The sequence below is a fragment of the Chaetodon trifascialis genome, chromosome 17 (assembly GCF_039877785.1).
Source record: "Chaetodon trifascialis isolate fChaTrf1 chromosome 17, fChaTrf1.hap1, whole genome shotgun sequence".
In the NCBI taxonomy this organism is placed as follows: Eukaryota; Metazoa; Chordata; class Actinopteri; order Chaetodontiformes; family Chaetodontidae; genus Chaetodon; species Chaetodon trifascialis.
In genome coordinates this window covers 10302106-10319826 of record NC_092072.1, presented here as the reverse complement: position 1 = coordinate 10319826, position 17721 = coordinate 10302106, and the positions used below count along the sequence as shown (strand labels likewise).

The window sequence follows — 17721 nt, the reverse complement described above, 5'->3', positions numbered from 1 at the left end:
CTGAGTAATTTCTGAGATCACTCGAGCAAAACACAGAAACTAAATCTGAATCAGAGTCTTTTTGGCTCCGGACAAATTCGATCACGGCAGCGGCGTCTGTCTGGCGTACAGCGCATCAATCATGCAAGGACACACACAGCACCTACAGATATGACATTACACTGGTAGTGGTAACTAAAAACATTAAGTGCATTTATGCAAAACACACTTAGAAGACACAGACATGCAAGACTGCTGTATGCCAGTGGGGAAAAAATATGAGAAAGCAACAGAACACACACAAAAAACACAGTGTAGACTGGAGGCGGTGCAGACAGGAGCTCCCCTGAGTGCACACTGACCTCTGAGTGTACCCTGGACCTCCCGTCTTCTTGCCTTAAATCATGACTTGCCATTTTTCCTTTCTTTTCTGCATTTTTTCTTTCCTTCCTCCACACCACAGCCTGATTCCCTTTGTCTTCCTTTGCCCAACTCTTAAACTGCTTGAACTATTACAGGAACCATCAGTCCAATGTGTGTGTGAAGAAGCAAATGCAGCTGGCCCACTTTGGGCGCCTGATTGCCCACAATTCTTTGCTAGAGCCTAAATAAATACTGAGAATAATCCAGAGAGTGCAGTTTCAAGCACAGTTTCAGTTCCCTAAAACTGAGTCTAATGACTGGAACTCGCATTTTCTTAATATGTGGAAAATAAAGAATTGGTTGTGGTGCTGCAACAAATCATCGATGCATCAATTAGTTGATGATCGGAAAATGAATTGAAAATCCTTTTAAAATTAAAATCCTTTTAATGACGTTTTAAGCAGAAACAGCAAACGTGTTGTTTTGATGATTTGATGTATTTCTTTCCAAAAACAGCGGTAATAGCTTCAGGTTTTGGATTGTTGGTCTGACAAACTGTGTCTGGTTTTGTGAAATTTGGAAATCAAACAAGCTTTTTTTGACTACTTTAAGACATTCTATGGACAAAACGATTGATGATTAATTGAGTAAATAATGAAAATAATTGTCAGCGACAGCCCTGTGCGTGAGTCCTGATGGCCAGGTCGAAGGCACACAATCACACACGCTGTGTGAAATCCATATGTTTGTGTTGGAAACATGGCTGAGTAAGTTTTAAGTGAGTGCAAACGTAGAAATCAATCAATAGAACGTATTTTAGAAAACCCTGCCTGTGATTTCACCCTCTTCTCCTTTCACCCAACTGGCTGTTTCACTCAATCAGCAGGAAAACTTTGCCAATACAGTGTGTGTGCGTGTGTGTTGTGTGTGTTGTGTGTGTGCCTCTCAGTAATCAGCAACCGGTGCCCTAAACCCCTCAAGGACATTCATGCGGATGATTTCATTCTTGTTATTATTCCTGTTATTATTTTACATCCCCGCTGTACATTGTGCTGGTTGTTGTGCAGCTGTTTTGAATCAAAGCCAAAATATGTCTGTGAATGGAAACCAGACAGAGACAATAAATACAAGCAGGATGTATTTAAGGGCGAGGATGCTTGTGAGTTTCATTCCAGTAAAAATGACCTTGTTTTCTTTGCTTCTTTGTCAAGGCTCCTCGTGTCCTGCTTGAGTGAAAACCCAGGTTTTCCTGCTTCCTCTCAACCTCATTAAGCTCTGGGACAGTTTTACCTCGCGGCTGCGGCGCTGAATGCCTTCACATCGTCGCCCTGCTGGCGAACCTAATTCCCACATATTTTCAATTCGACCCTCTCTTTTCCATAAGAGCAGTCATCGATCTTCATTTGTCACTTAACCTCCACAAAGATGAGGACAGAGAGCGTTAGTTGTGCGAGTGTGCGTATTAGTGTGTGTCTTTGATTTCCTGGAGGCCTACTGGCTCTGACACCACATGCAAATGAAACTGCGGGTGTAGCCGAGTGTGGGATAGCAAATATATCCAGTGACTCCTTCAGTCAATGTCACCTGTTAATGACACTTTACATACACTACCTTATCACCGGATCAGAATATTTCACATACACACACGCAGGGTTGCACAAAATCCTCGTCTTGCTCAGCGACGCACACACATAAACACACACAAACACGCCGACGCGCTCTGTTCTCATCTGCAGACTTTTCACTTCAAATAACATAATTCCCCCCCCCCTCACAGCGCAGCTTCAACTCCTGACAAATGTCATTAAATACTTTATCAGGAGCATCCCGATAAAAACCAACACAAGTTTTCCAAGGTGCTGGCTTCTTAGTTGACAGGTGCCGTGAGCTAAATTTCTGCAGAGGAAATACAATGCAAAGCAACAACAACAAAATGTATTAATGCTGCTCAGCTTAGAACTTTGTTCCTGTTCTGTCAAACAAACCAGAAAGCTGTTTGCAGAAAGATCAGAAGGAAAGTATTAAGAAAATCTTTCACATTCAATACAAGCCACATATATTCACCTACACCTATTCCTTAACTATCAAAACCAACTGCACTGAATATACTGTGACTGTTTACAGTGAGGGTGTACATCCAAACCTATAACCTTGTTATAGGCATGTTTGTGTCCAGCACACTGTTGGCTTCACATTTGTCACACTGCAAGCAACCTCTGCTGTTGACTTTACACTGGAACAACTGGGGGGGGGTGCATATATGAGAAGTGGCTAACACTGAGTTGATTATATCAAGGCAGCATGACACCTTTCTGAATTTGTAAGCATTAATCGGTGGGGCCCTGTCACTGATCCGTCAGCTACCTGGATAATTAGGGACCACGGCTAACGATGCCGTCAGTAAGAAGAGAAGCTCAACTTCTCCCCCGCCTGCCCACCCTCAAGTCATAATTAAGAGGCTCCTTTTGCATTGAGGCAGCGATAGCGGCAGTATATCTGTTTAGGAGAGGCGAAGGCAGATGTCAGTGGAGGAGCTCACAAGGCAAGGCAGTGTCTGTGCATCCTGTTCTCTCAGCGTACGCCTCATTGTGGCTTCAATCTGGACATGTTGCAGGGCGCTTTAATTAAACATGTGCTGAGCTAAGCTATACAGACAGATCATTAAAACGTAGCTCTGAAGTTCGTTTATAGGAGACACACTGAATCATACATATTAAAGAAATTAACTGCATCTCTTACTGTATCCTGAATGCTTGATTTATGTTTAGAGCGCTAAACTTTTTAATTAGTGGCATCAGTGCGTGAGTGGCCAGACCCGGCCGGTTGGCCAACGTTTCTATCAGGAGAGCAGACAAAGGCGAACTAATTACCATCTTAAGCTATGAAGGAACACATTTCCACACAGTCATGTTTGACAGTATCCCAGCATGTAGTGTTCTCTCCCCTCACGACCTGCGCTAATTCTGTCAGTCCACACACTGCCAGTGGAGATGGGGATCCAGCGCAGGATCAAATGTTGCTAAACTTTAACATCCAGGAGCGAAAGGAAACTGAGTGGAATGCAGATTCTCTGACTAATTCAACCTCAGAACAGTGCAGGAGTGTAAAGATGTTAATCCAGCGCACTTGCGTCCGGGTGCATCCCACTGTGGATCGCTCCGCCTCTCCCTCTGTCTCAGTCAGTCACACTAAATGTGTTTTTTTTGTGTCAGGACAGGTAATAAAAAAAATTTTTTTTTTTTTTTGTTGCAACTAGACCTTTTTGACTCCTGAGGAATAAATTTAAGACAGTGTTGCACTGTAATCACACCGACATGCTGAATGATTAGTTGACAGATTCATTACTTGGAGTGACAGTGTTTGATTTAAGATACTGTGGCTGGCAAACTAAAAGCAAGAGCAGACGTGCAACAATACCATTAATTTTCCAACAGCGATCAAACGTGTGACCTCAGCATCAAGTCAAGTGCAGAATTATGGCTTCTTTGTATTTCTTCCGTACAATATCTCACATTCACTAATTAAACTAATTACCGGCCATCTAATGTGTACAGTATGTGGCCATACACTGTGTAGGATGATAATGCTCCTAATGCCAACAACCAGATGCCATCCAGTTTTTTCTTTAAACAGTGATAAGAATTGGTGCTTGTTAGGGCTATAGCTGATTTCATGCTATTAAACCATTTATCACAGTACTTCAATTAGTCCATAAAACACAAAATACTGAAAAATGTGTTTTTAAAGTTCCCACACCCCAAGGCTATGTCTCTAAATTGCTTGTTTTGTTGGACCAGCAGTCCAAAAAATGAAAACATGCAATTTATGATGTGGCTAAAGAGAGAGAAGCAGCAAATCCTCACATCTGAGAAGCTAGAAGCAGAGAATGCTAATGAACACTGATGCAAACGATTCATTTGCAAAATTGTCGGTGGTAAATTTTCTGTCGATCAACTCATCGCTTCAGCGCTAACTTAAATTGCACGTAATCAAAGGCAACACTGGCACGGTGACACAAGTTTTACACTGTGCTGCTGTCATAAACTTGAGTGATTAACATGAGTCAAACATGTAAAATTCATAACAGTGAGAAGAGAAACAAATCTCGCTCAGAGTCGCAATACCGTTCACGTTTTCACCTCCTCTGACATCATTATTCTCATCATAATTAGCTGATATTACTGCATTGTTTACCTTTCATTTATTACTTGAGCTCCAGTGAGAAATACCTCAACACAACTGCACTTCAGCGAGCAGAGACAAAAAAAAGAGAAAAACCTGAAAATGACGACAAATGACTGCAGCAAAAGTCTCTGCTGCTCAAATTGCACCGCACTGAACTCAACTGCCAAAGCTAACAGATGCAGTAATGCGGTTCCAAATGAACGAACACTGATGTATTGTCACTGGTCATAAACTAGATAGGGTACAGCGCCATTACAGGGTCTAAAATCATCACTGTGACTGATGAAACAGAGCCCATTTGAAATGGCATACAAAGAGCCATTGAAGCCTCTCTCTCTCTGAGGACTGTATGCAACATTTTGTCTCAGTGCAACTCCAAAGTGACAAATAGAGGTTGTGGAAATATCTAGTAATGCATTGTAAAAAATAGCCTTGCACTTATAGGTGTGTCAACCATTTCGCAGAGGAAGCAGTCTTACACACACACACACACACACATCAGTAGAGGGGTTAAAGTTTGTGGATTGACCATATGTCATGCACTGGAAATAATGCAGAGACAAAGTCTGCCAAGCTGGGATTGACCATGCCTGCCTGTGATGTATGCGTCTGTCACAAAAGCAGACAATTAAATCAATATTCAAAAGCTGAGCCGGAATGGGGCCACTTCAGAGCTCAGCTGAATGACCAGAAGAGGCCGGAAAACAGGAAAAGCAACACTTTTTTTTTTTTTTTTTTTAACACTCTCTTTTGGGGATTTCACCACTATTTGCGTCAGAGGTCTAAACCGACACCATTCGTTTTGAGCGTGCAGGCAGCCTCTTCAAACACATTTCTCTCCATCCATCACTAAAGCCTCGCGTCAATTAGAAATTACAGCCCCACCGAGTTCAAAGTCTTTCTGTCACAACCTTGATTAAGTCTGCTTAACCTCACATTTCCACCGCCTGCTTAACATTCTACAGCTGTTTTATTCGGCTTTGGTCATTACTGCACCAACTTCAAAGGCTCCTCGAGCCCCCCCCCCCCCCCCCATCATTTGAAAATGCATGTCAATCACACACATCTCCCAGGGACATCAAATGGATTCAGGCAAACGTGCGATTCTCTCTCAGAACAGTTCACGTCTGGTCAACTTATCGACAACATGGAGGCACGGCTGTCGAAGGGCAGTGTGTGCGGGTGGAGGCGAAAATAGTGGCGGAGAATTTCTCTGAAAATGCGGAATTGTTTACTTTTGATGAAATGCTTGTTAGATTGGTGTTACAGCAGACTCATCTGAAACACGCTGAAATACTTGAATTCACTCTATTAGCATGTAATGTGGTAACAGAAAGTTACCAAACTGGATTTTTACATCACGTGGTATCAATAATATTCCAATTTTGATCCACAAAGCCAGTCTGTGCTAACTGGTGGTGATTTGACACACTTTATCTCCTCATTTGTGGCTCTTGTAATCATGTCTGGTGTTAGATGGACAAACATATACTTCCTTTTTCTAAGAGATGAACACAGAGGTCAGGTCAAAAGCATGAAGTCAGAGGTAACCTCCCCACTTCAACCTGCACTGTTTTTAGGGCCATTTCTGCTGGAGACGCTTCCCTGTGATCTCGCTACGCCCCAGCACCCCTCCTCCCTTGTTCCCTCCCCCTCGGGTGTTAATCGCAAAGTATTTATCCCGCCTGAGAACTTTTCTTTCAATTTGTCTTTTCTTTGCTCCTCGGCGGGGGCAAAAAGTTATCCTTTGAGAGAGTCCAGCTGCCGGGCGCATGCGTGTCTCTATGGTGAATGATTTACTGATGTTTATCAGGAATGAATAGATCAAAGGCAGTCGCATGACAGGCGATCAATCAAGCATCAAATCAAGGATGGCAATCCCAGAGCGGAACACAAGCTGAAAATACGCCACTTCTCTTTTTCTCTCTCTTTCTTTCTTTCTTCTGGCACCAACACATCAAACACGTTAGCCTGTAAAAATGAGATAAGATGAGCTTTGTTTGGAGAACTTGGATGCTGGCAACCCAGTGGAGGATCAGCTTTAAAGCGCTGAAACTGAAGTGCAACTGAGCGCATTCATTCCTCACAGGCAGGATTGGCATAGAAGCGTGGCTGCGTGAATGAAACAATGCTGTTGCCAGTCAAACATGCCTTAAGATTAGCCGAAATTAACTTATTATGGGCTGCTGGAAAACTACGCACACAGGCAGAATGAACCTGACATTTGCTTTGCTCCACACTGTCGTGCCTGTGGTGTCCTGCGCCAGGCCTGTGCACCGCTGCCTCAACTTGTCTGCATACGAGTCTGATTCCTGCATGTTTATCATGACTGTGTGTGTGTGTGTGGGGGGGGGGGGGGGGGATAAAGTGTGTGTATGTGTGTTTCTGATGGGGAGGGGGCGGTGGGGGTGGGGGGTGTTTGTTGGAAGAGCCGGGGCTTACCTGCTGACCGCCGCGGTGCTTGCTGCTTTCTCCTCGGCATGCTGCTGCAAGACTTTCCGCTTGACTTTTCATGCAGAGATCAAAATAGCGGACAAGCTGGAGAGGAAACCGATGCAACGGGAGGAAATCAAAGCCAGCAGCGTTTCCTCGGTTCTTCAGCGGGATGACAGAATTAAAGTGTAGATCCCTCGCAGGGGTGAAGAAGTCTTTTATTTTTTTTAATCGATGCAAGTTGAGGTTTAATCTCTGCTGATCGTTTTATAGTCGGTATGCCCGGTGAGAAAATGAAGATTATAGGTAATTTAAAGCATAAGGGGGCTCATCCGTTAACTTCTGCCGATCACAGAAACTCATCGCAGGCTGGGCCGGTGAAAAGCTGGCGGAAAGGTCCGTGTCGAGCTCAGCGGAGGGGGATACGGACAGCTGCCGGAGCCCCTCGCCGCGTTTCCATCAGAATCGGTTTACACCCCTCACCAGACTATTTCATACCTCTATTCACAGCAAAAGTCAAGAAAACGGAGCTCCCCTTCTTGCGTTTTGGAGACGAGTCCAAACTGCGCCGTAGTCTTTCTCCCCCTCCGTCCGTCCAGGTGCCAGCTCCGGTCTCCGACCTCCGCTACGGTCTTTGGCAGGAAATCAGGAAAAGAGAGGAAAGAGTGACACGTTAGCCGGGCTGGGTGTGTGTCAATCAGTCAAGTGTGTGCGCGGAGAAAGCCCGCAGCGTTCGGCTCACACCCCGTTTCCCAGAAAAACACCCCCTGGATAATGAAATACTCACATATGCGCTGTCCCTCCGATTGTCAACATGGACACTTGACGAATTCCTCAGAAACTAATCACAAAACACAACGAGCGGGCCCGCCCTCTAAGCAGCAGACTGTAGCTTATTGTTTCCCTGCTTTTTATTTACTATTATTTATTCTAACGAGCGCGACGAGCGTCCCCGGATATTCTCCGCAGTGAAATGTGCGCACATTGGTGATGCGCGGTGCGTTCAGACAGCTCCCACTGATAGACAGACACATCCAGCTGCCTTTCCGGCCTCTCCTTTACTCCACCCCTCCACAAGCGTCACCCTGACAGTCAAAGCCCACCTGTCAATCTGCTGCTCTAATTGTTAGCTGGGATGGCTTCCATTTCAACGCCGTCCTGTCCCCGCACGCACGCACGCACACACACACATACGCGCAGCATGAGGCGCGTCCTGTGCGTGAACATGCGAGTGGCCGATTTGTAAACTTGCACTAAAACAGCAGAATGAGAGGCGCTTCAGAAAAGTTGACGTGCAGCCTGCGTGTGTGCGAGAGAGATTTCTAATTTCGACATGAGATTTGGTGGAACGGTCGCTGCTACAGTATCCCACAGTGTGTGAAGTCAGTGAGGGTCTGGCATGAGAGGAGGACTGCGATCATATTTTTCATCGACAATGCCAGTGGTCCAATCCTGCCTTTTAATTTGCAAAAAAAAATCTGTAAATATATAAATAAAAAACAGAGATCTGCGTGCTAAGAATCGACCAATAAACCCATTAGACTTTGTTGATCCTAAACAAGGAGGATAATCTTTGCTACGAGCTCAGCAGAATCAGGCTTGACTGATTATTGGGATTATACCCTGAGACATCAATCACCAGAAATTCACAAAAACACTGGGGTTTAAAATCTGGACTGCGCACATGACATTATATCAAGTTTTTTCTACAATAACGCATGATTTTATGACACCCTCTGCTCGTTTCCCCACGCTTCAGCTCCAAACTGAATAAAAATAAGGAGATGCACTTGTGTGCGGTGGATCAGCTCTTTGCTCTGTTTCAAAGTTTGCTCAAACGTGGATATTTTCCGTGACCTCTTCAGTGGGACAAAGGAGGCTGCGGATCGATTCGTTACACCTTTTTAGCGAGGCTTCTGCTGAAGGGGAGGGGCTCTGAATCCACAAGAGGCTCCATTAATAGCCTACACTCCATCCTAACTATTATCCACCATAAAGTGTTTATAAAGGGCACACAACTAGGCTAATGTTATCTCAAATGAGACCGCATGATATATCCGTTTACTGCAAGACCTGCCGGAGAGGCGAGGGAAGAGAGGGAAGGAAAAAAAGTCTAAAGTTGTTTTTTATTTTATTACTGAGTGTTAAGAGGGTGCGGTGATAATCACAACATAACTGGGATGGCAGGAGAACTGGCTCAGCTCAGACTGGATGCGCTCTCTTTCCGTCTGCGGCCAGCCACAGGACTCCAGGACCCCGCTCACCGAGCTCCTCCGGCTCCAGCTCGGGCTGCGACTGGATCGTTTACAAGAAACTGGATTACAAACTTTCTGCAAACCTTCCAGCCAGTCCCGGTTTAACGGATTCGGGTGAGTTTCTCAATTTACCCCTCCAACCACACGTTTCCACAGCGGACAGCGTCTCCTCCTCATTACGCACGGCAGTGAGGCTCCACGGAAGATTTCTGCGTCTTTACGCTGGGTATTTTTGAGCCACTGCCTGCCTGCTTAAAAAAAAAAAAAAAAAAGAAAGAAAAAAGCGCAGGGAAGGTGTCTGAGGTCGCCAGTAATGTGGTAAAAGAAATACCAAGTACCGCCCCAACATCTGTCTATCCCTGTCTGTCAAGGCGGCCTGCCCGCTGATTGATGGAGCCGACTTACGTCACTAATATTTCCATCTCAAAGTGTGCAGACAGACGGACAGACAGACAGGAGAGCTGCAGCTCACACATGATTGCTCCTTGTCTTAAAGATGCTTTACACACATTTAAACCGTGTTAAAGAAGCTGTAAATATCACATGAAAACCCAGGTTTTATTTTTAATGCCTACTGTTGTAGCTCACGTTGGCTCATTTAAAATAATGGACAATATGAATACGAAGGGCTTGGACCTGTGAGGTAAAGCCAGTGTGAGTGTGTTTAGAAAGGCAGATATTATTGGTCATCAACAAAAACAAAAACATGTAGAGGCTGGCTAAAATGGATGCAGATGAACAAACAGCTGCAGAGTTAATAGTTTTTATTACACAGTGTATTTTACTAGTTTTAGTGATTCAGAGCAATACATCAGAATCAGAAAAACAAGGTGAAAAATATAAACTACACTTTATTCATGTTTAAGTTTTAGTTTTTGGTGTTAGTTCAGTGAGGAAAGCATCTTTTCCTTCTGTGAAGGATGAAGGTTTTCAGGGGGCACAAACACAGTACAGAAGCTTGTGCAGGATCTGATCCAGGGCCAGCAGGGGGGGACATGTGGTGCAAGAGGCAGGGGTAGGAACCGTCTCAGCAAAGAAGCGTCTGTGCAGGAGCGAGAATCTCTCAGAACAAGAGACGAGAAAGTTTTCTGTTATTCCAATCAATTTTTTTGGTCTTTGTAGGACATTTCTTTCAGTGTTCCTTCTTTCTTTGATGGTATCTTTCACTTCCTTTCTTTCTCTTTTCTTCTTTGTTCCTAATTTCTGTAGGTGCCATAAACACAGGTTCTATACACATTTATTTCCATGTGTGCCGTTTGATGAGCATTTGTGACCGAAGAGCTGTTAAAACACACATGCAAGCACACACATGTGCACGCACACACAGTCAACAGTTGGGCTTTTATTTTAAAAGGATTTCTATCGAATGGCACTGCTCCTCGCTCTAAGCCACAGACGCTTTTTCAACTTTACAGATGAGATAAAAAAATACATAATTTGGGAATTTGCACTACTTGCACTACTCTGTATGTTAATCAACTGTAACCCACATTTTTTACATGAACCTCCAGAAATACATTTCCAGCTGAGCTATAAACAATTCTGGAAATTATCTGTAACATCTAACAAGCATTTTTTAAAAATAAATAATTAAATAAAGTTAAAGTCATGACACCTTGAGGTTTGTGTGTTCACATTTTGTTGAAATCCTTCACACAACTCACAGGCAGCACCAAAAATCTGCGGCTTTAAAAATGGCCGAAAACACTCACCTCTATAATTATTACTTTTATCGCCTTTTCCTGTTTCTTCCTCTGTCTTTTCCGTCTCTCTCCTCCCCAGTTTCATCATCAGCGTCACATGATCCTCTCACTTTTCAGGCAGATCTGGTTCCACACTAAAATGACATAAACTGCGTGTCAGAGCCGCACACTGTAGCATGACTTAATTCATTTAGCATGCGTGTTGGACACCAGTAAACAAGCTGAAAAGCAGTTTTAGCGGAACTGTTTGCTCTGCAGTGAAGTTTCTGTCCTGAAAAAGTAGACAGATTACCATCCTTTAAAGATCCCAGCATGTTTTATTCACGTTTCAATTGTGTGTAAGGACGCGTTTTGTATTATATCGCAAAGTATATCAACAAAAATCACGATGACATAAACTAAGAATTTAATGCCCACCTCTTAATATTTATAAATAATTAATGTTGCACTGCAGAATTTGGCCTGTGGCTAACCACCCGAGCTATTTTGCTGCCATAAGCCTCGGATGTCAAAAGGTATGGGCTCCTCTGGCAAGCAAGCAGTGCACCGCAAATTTGCTGTTTAATGTCTCCGCGATACGCTCTCTGACAAAGCTCTTCTTTTTGTATTTTAATGTTCGCTGTGCAGAGATCTGCCACAGTGCTTCTAAACTTATCCTTGGTGGACTGAAATGGAGCGTAATCTTTTCCCTTAGTATCATTCAAATAAGTTAACATTTGGAATGATGAAGGCTTACAGCTTATGATAATACCTCTCTTCATAATCTTGAGTAATCTTCAATCAATGATGGGTCCTATCAGATTCCAGACACTCATTGACAGCCTGAATATAAGAATATATAATAAAAAATTAATAAAGAAGAGGCTCTAACTTTGACATGAGCTATATCTCCACATCTATCAGATAAGACTGCATAATTAAAATGCCAAGTGTGAGTATGGAGGGAGAGAGAGAGAGAGAAGGGTTTTGATATTTTATAGAGATTTACTTTTCCACGACTTGTTTAATGTGTAGACTTAAAAAAAAAAAAAAGAAAAGAAAGAAAACGATATGTTGCCATAGTTTTGACAATGCAATTAAAGGTTTGTAATCCCCATCTGAGCTTTTCTGATTTTGTCAGTTTGGACGAAGGATGTGATGAAATGCTGTGCAGCGGTGACAGATGCAAGTTTATTAAAGGATTTCGAGTCTCGCAGGGATTGGAGGTGTTATTTCATGGCAACACGAAAGAGGAGAGGAAGCGACTTCGGCTTGTTTACATGAACTATGAAATAAGTGCTCAGCAGAATATATACAGAGCATCAGAAAGCATTTCCTCTGTTTTTTTCTCTTTCTAACATGAGCTACATCTCATTCGCACCACAGGCAGAAACTCTATCTGAGATTTCCTGCTTCCTGGAGCAAGCTTGCTAAAAATCTTTAGCAACTCACGCTAAAGAAAGTGACACATTTCACGTTTCAAAATACCAGCCTTTCTGACATGCACACTCCTTCCCTCTCCTCCTCCCTTGCCTTTTGTTTTCTTTGACACGTGCACTCCAATTAGCATTTTTCAGCCATTAAGGAGGAGAGAGGAGCAGCCAAATGTTTGTCTCACCGAGCTCCTTCCCCCCCTTCACGAGACTCTTTGAGGCCCTGGTGAAAAAAATAAAAAATAAAACATTCAGACAGACTCAATATTATCCTCAATGTTAACATGATCTTCTCCACATAACAATTACCAGTAGCTTTGTCTGGGAAACTGATGTGACAATGCGACCGCTATAGCGTTTACGAGAGCTGCTGTCAGTCTGCATTTGGAGCAATTAAAATGATTAAAATTACTTTTTATGAGAGAAAACAAGCAATGAGGATTATTTTCTTCCTCGGTGACATTTTGTAATCAGTTTAACATTTTCATTTTGTGAAGATTTCCATTTTTTAGATGGAGGAATACGTCTCTATGCACAGTATGACCATAGTTCTCTATAACCTATGGCGACAGTCTCTTGAGGATCACATGCAAAAACTGTCTCATGATTTTCAGCTACACAGCGAGACTACAGTTAGCAGTCAAGCCATTTAGTTATCACGTCAAATTAGTGCATCCTAATCTTCGGCTTTATCCCTAAATTTAAATCTGCAAGTCTGAAATTGCACAGATCTCTTGCTGCGGGCTTTGGCTGCAAAAATCTGTCATTGCTGCTGGTGTGCTGTACAATAAGGGAGAAAACGCTCTTAAAAAAGGTGCTTTTCTGACATTAAAATGACTTGTGTGCACAGCGCATGTCGATCCGTGCAGTTTGAGGCATATATTTATGAATAGGAACCTTTAATTAGGGCTTGTGTTTCCTCCCTAGTCACATTGAGGGATGGTCCTCGCCGACATTCATTAATGATAATCACCAAGAGCGATGGCATAGCTACAGGCCAAGTCTCAGGGGACCCGACACTTGAAAAGAAGCATTAAATTACACAGAGGGACTCTTTAATTGCAAAAAGGAAAATATATAGCCATCATTGTTAAATATGATCTTTTGTAAGCCTTTACTGGTTCAAGGATTTGTCTAAGGGTTTCTTTTCCTCAAACTCTTTCAAAGGAATCTAGAGCCACATTCCTGCGATAATACACCACAGGGCCCTTTTTTTTAAAAAACACTTAATTGTACCCCTCTGGGTTTTCTTTACTGCAAGCCAAGCAAAAACCGTGAATCTATGACAGCTTCGTAAATTTGCATTTTGTTGTAAATTCAGCTTTGACGTGGAATCCGAATCGCAAGCCGCAAACTGGTCATACATTCACACATTTCGAGAGAAGTTGTGCGTGGCTTAAAAATAAATGTGAGGACGCTATAAATGAGCAAATCTCTGATGAGTTTCAGCCTTAAATGATACACCGAGTCCACTCAACCTCAATCTGTCTTAAACACGCAGTCGTTCGCTTCAGACTTGTGCATCAGCGTCCAGATTGTGTAAGATTAGAGCAGACTGACATGTGACTGATGCAGACAGGAAGCTGCTGCACAACTTAAAAAAGAAAAAAAAAAAAAAATCCATCTTTAACACTTTATGAAAAATACACAAATAGGATTAGAGCGATCGGCAGTCACGGCGCTGTTTGGGGTTGCCCCATGGGATTTTCACATGTGTCAAATATGATAGTTCTGTTCACCGCTTGCTATCTGCTTTAAGTGGAAGGAGCCACTGCCACCACTATACAGACATTAGGTTAAGGAGGTTTAATTAAAAAAGATTCAGGATTCCATTAAGGGATTAATCCTGAAATGCTGTTGTGTGCGGCAGCCATTTTTAACCTCTTTAAAAGCAGATGGAAGCAGATAAACTGGACTTTTAACACACCTTTTATTTTTATTTATCCATTGAATTGCTGTTGCTGTCTTGTCTTTCTCACTCATGTTTGACTCCATATTTACTTCTTTGTGAATATATTCATCGACTGTTATTTGCCTCCTCGTCTGGCTGAAGGAAGAGGAAGAAAAGCGTTTGTTTCATACGTTGTATGTTCTGCTGTTTGTTAATGAAAGGATCCCGATGAAAAAAGTTGTGCATGAACACACACAGACACACATGTCCACACATTTGTACTCACGCACACCCAAACTCCTGACCTAATTGCTCAGTCTCACTCAACTAATTAATCACAGCTGACTTAACATGGTGACAAGGTTAGGTAGGTGACATTCTCCAAAAATCTGTCTTTCTGCCTCCTCTTTCTCCCTCTCCGCTTCTCCCTTTCTAGCCTCATTCATTTCTTTGGTTTGTTATTTCTTTACATCTTTCTTAGCTTCTCTCCATTTCTCTTGTTTTTTCATCAGTTTGTTCTCTTTTCTGTCTGTCGTTCTTTTTTTGCTCTCGTCTCTATCGTTCTATCTATTCTTCTTGTTCCTTTACCTCCACCTTCCCTTTTGCTTCCTTTCCTTCATTCCACATTTCTTTCCTTCCTTTCACGTTTTTCATTCCTTTCTTTCCTTTTTTCACATCTTTATTTTGTTCCTCATTCCACATTTCCTTCTTTCGTCTTTCATTTCTTTGTTCCACATTTTTCTTTCCACATTTTTTCTTTCATCCTTTTATCCCACATTTCTTTCTTTACTATTTTTCTTTCCTTCATTCTACATTTCTTATTTCCTTCACTCCTTCATTCCCTCCATTTCTTTCTTCTGTTCTTTACTCCCATCATACGTCGTCTACCTTGAATCCAAATGAAGAGCAGAACTTGGCCCACATCTATTTTTACCTGTTATTGGTGGTGGTGGTGGGGGGGCTCTGAAGAGGTGAGAGTGGGCATGCTGGGAAAGAAGGAGGGTTAGGGGCGGGGTCACAATGCTCCATTAATCAAAAAGAATGACACTCATGTCGTCCCTGACAACCATCCTGTCTGTTCCCCTCCTCCTTCATCCCACTCAAACAGGACAACTTTAGTGACGGGGAGGGTGACGAGAGAAGAGAAACGAGCGAGACGGAGGGGGGGTGAGCGAACTTTATTAATCAAGCATCTCAGATTAATTGTTATGAAGTGTCACCCATAAATTCTCCATTTGGATTTAATAATCTTGGAGGTAGACTTAACAATCTCTGTCGTGATTTGAGTTTTATTGAAGAGGCTGCAGAGAGAGAGAGAGAGGGAGAGACGGAGGGAGATGCAGTGACACAAATAGCTTCTCAGCGGACAGTCCCTCTCCGCATGACAGTTATGAAATACAATTATCAGCGAGATCTGCTTAAGAATTCATCAACTGCACCCCAGCCTTCCAAGGAGAGAAGGGGAAAAAAAAATCCTACATACAAAGCAAGTCTTAACTGATAAGACTTCTCTTTTCCCCGCAGCCCTTAAACTATCATTTCAATTTTTCTCTGTCTCCGACATGTTAAGTCACTCTAAAGGTAAGGTGCGCATATTGCTTTGAAAGGCCCCTGTGCATTATATTAAAGCATAAATCATTAGGTAATCAGGGAATATGGTAAATGACACACCACATGCAAATCAGCCAGATAGTGAGTAGTTTGTTTGAAATGTATTACCCGTTGGTTTGCATCAGGGTCAATAATAGCAGTTAATCTCCCCGTGCAGTGAAAATATACTGTCACTGAATTGTACAACACCCTGTCAGCTCTCAAAAGTAACCGAATCATAAAACGCAAATGATTTCAATCAATTGTCGTCTAATTGCAGTCATATCTTTTGAAATGAACGAAGAACGGCCACTATGTAGGTTGACAGTGTGCATAAAATTAGCATAGCTTTGCATATTGCAATGCTATTAATGTTAGTTTTATTGGAGGCTTGGATTTTCCTGTCTTTTTGCATTTTGCCATTGTCTAAAACGAACAAGGACGAAACAGTGCATTTGATAGTCATAGAAATGGTTTAACCCAACTATCATTAAGACCCTTTAATAAAATGGGGCTAATTTGTACCTCAGAGTGCAGCATGCAGTCTCGTAGAACAATATTGCGTCTGATCCAGGAAAGGCGTTCAAGAAAAGTAATCTGCCCAGTGAGGACGGGTGACAAAAGACAGATCTGAGGGATAGAAAACGACTCTTTTATCTTTGTTCAGAATAATAAAGGAAAGTCTTTATGTGACAATTTTTGGGAAATGCTGGAGAAGCTTGTTAAACATGTGCCTTTAACTACACGCTCCCCTCAGCCGGATATCATCCTGATCAATGGCACCCAGGCTCGGTGAAACATGGCGATAGCTGGAGCCGCTGTAAACGTTTGAGCTATCAACACTGCTTCATCCCCCGTCACCCAACAGCATGGCCAATCCTTCACTGGCACTGCACCACACCGCGGCCTCGCCCTGGTTAAATCCAAGCCCATCTTCTCCCATCAGTAATTGCAGTTGTCTGCTTGTGATGTGCAACTTCTGATCGATTCCTTCTCTTCAAGCTCATCTGTTTCATTGAGTCGGGAGCACTAATTCAATGAGATGGTGGAGAAATGTTCAAATAATGTTGTGACACTTGAGCACCGCGGGAGGCCGGACCGCAGGCAGCCCCTCAGTGTGTTTACATGCACTGTAATAATGTGATTAAGACCAGCCCAAGTGACTGCATCTATCATGTTAACTCTTTAAGTTATATTATGTGAACTAAGGTCGCACTCAGAGTACGTAAAACTCGATTAACGGAGCACGATTACACATCTCTCTGTCAAATTACTCTCAGTAGAGTGAATGGAAAGTGACTGAAGTGATGTGTTTGAAGAAAGGACATCAACTAACACATCAACTAGTCCCTCCTTCTTCTTTTATATTGGTTTTCATATTAATCTTGAAGGCCTCCCATCCCCCATCACATGGACATTAACGATCAAACCACTAATATAAACTGGTGTTATTAGATTAGTGAGTGAGTTATGTATATGCCTTAAACCTTAACTGGGTTATTTATGCATGTACAAATATTTGATCAATGACAATGACTGTCATCAGGTATGTTTCCATTCATCTATCTTATGTGCAATTTCACTGTAAAAGAAAAACAACAGGAGTGGAAATGCAATGGAAAAAAGTTAAAATATTAAATAAATAAATAAATATATATACATATTATAATAAAAAGTTCGAAGTTGACATAATGGAAAAGAGATGCAATTAAAGTTTCAATGTTAGGAAAACTAAAGACAAAGAGACAAACATCCTCATTAAAAAAAAAAAAGAAGTAAGTGCACCTTCGGCACTTATTCCAGCATTAGTTTTCTTATATTGATCTCTGGTGCTTGTGTGAACACTGCAGGTTGGTGCTGTGTATTTTCAGCCCAGCAATAGAAAAACGGCTGTATAGGCTGACTTCACA

The 17721-nt window shown here is 42.4% G+C and overlaps 2 protein-coding genes across 3 annotated transcripts in view; one reads left to right on the top strand and one right to left on the bottom strand.

The window, feature by feature from the left end:
- The window catches only part of tshz1 (teashirt zinc finger homeobox 1), a 31166-nt gene extending 22769 nt beyond the window's left edge, over positions 1–8397 (bottom strand). The window contains exons 1-2 of one of the 2 annotated variants that reach the window (XM_070984601.1): positions 7748–8397; positions 6970–7592 (exon numbers count right to left, since the gene is read on the bottom strand). In XM_070984601.1, the coding sequence (XP_070840702.1) occupies positions 6970–7009 (40 nt within the window). In that variant the 5' untranslated portion in view covers positions 7010–7592; positions 7748–8397. The remainder of the gene's footprint in view (positions 1–6969; positions 7593–7747) is intronic. The other variant, XM_070984603.1, reaches the window with a different exon arrangement.
- LOC139346420 (zinc finger protein 516-like) overlaps positions 1–17721 on the top strand; it is a 372274-nt gene that overhangs the window by 93582 nt on the left and 260971 nt on the right. The gene's annotated exons all lie outside the window — the stretch shown is intronic.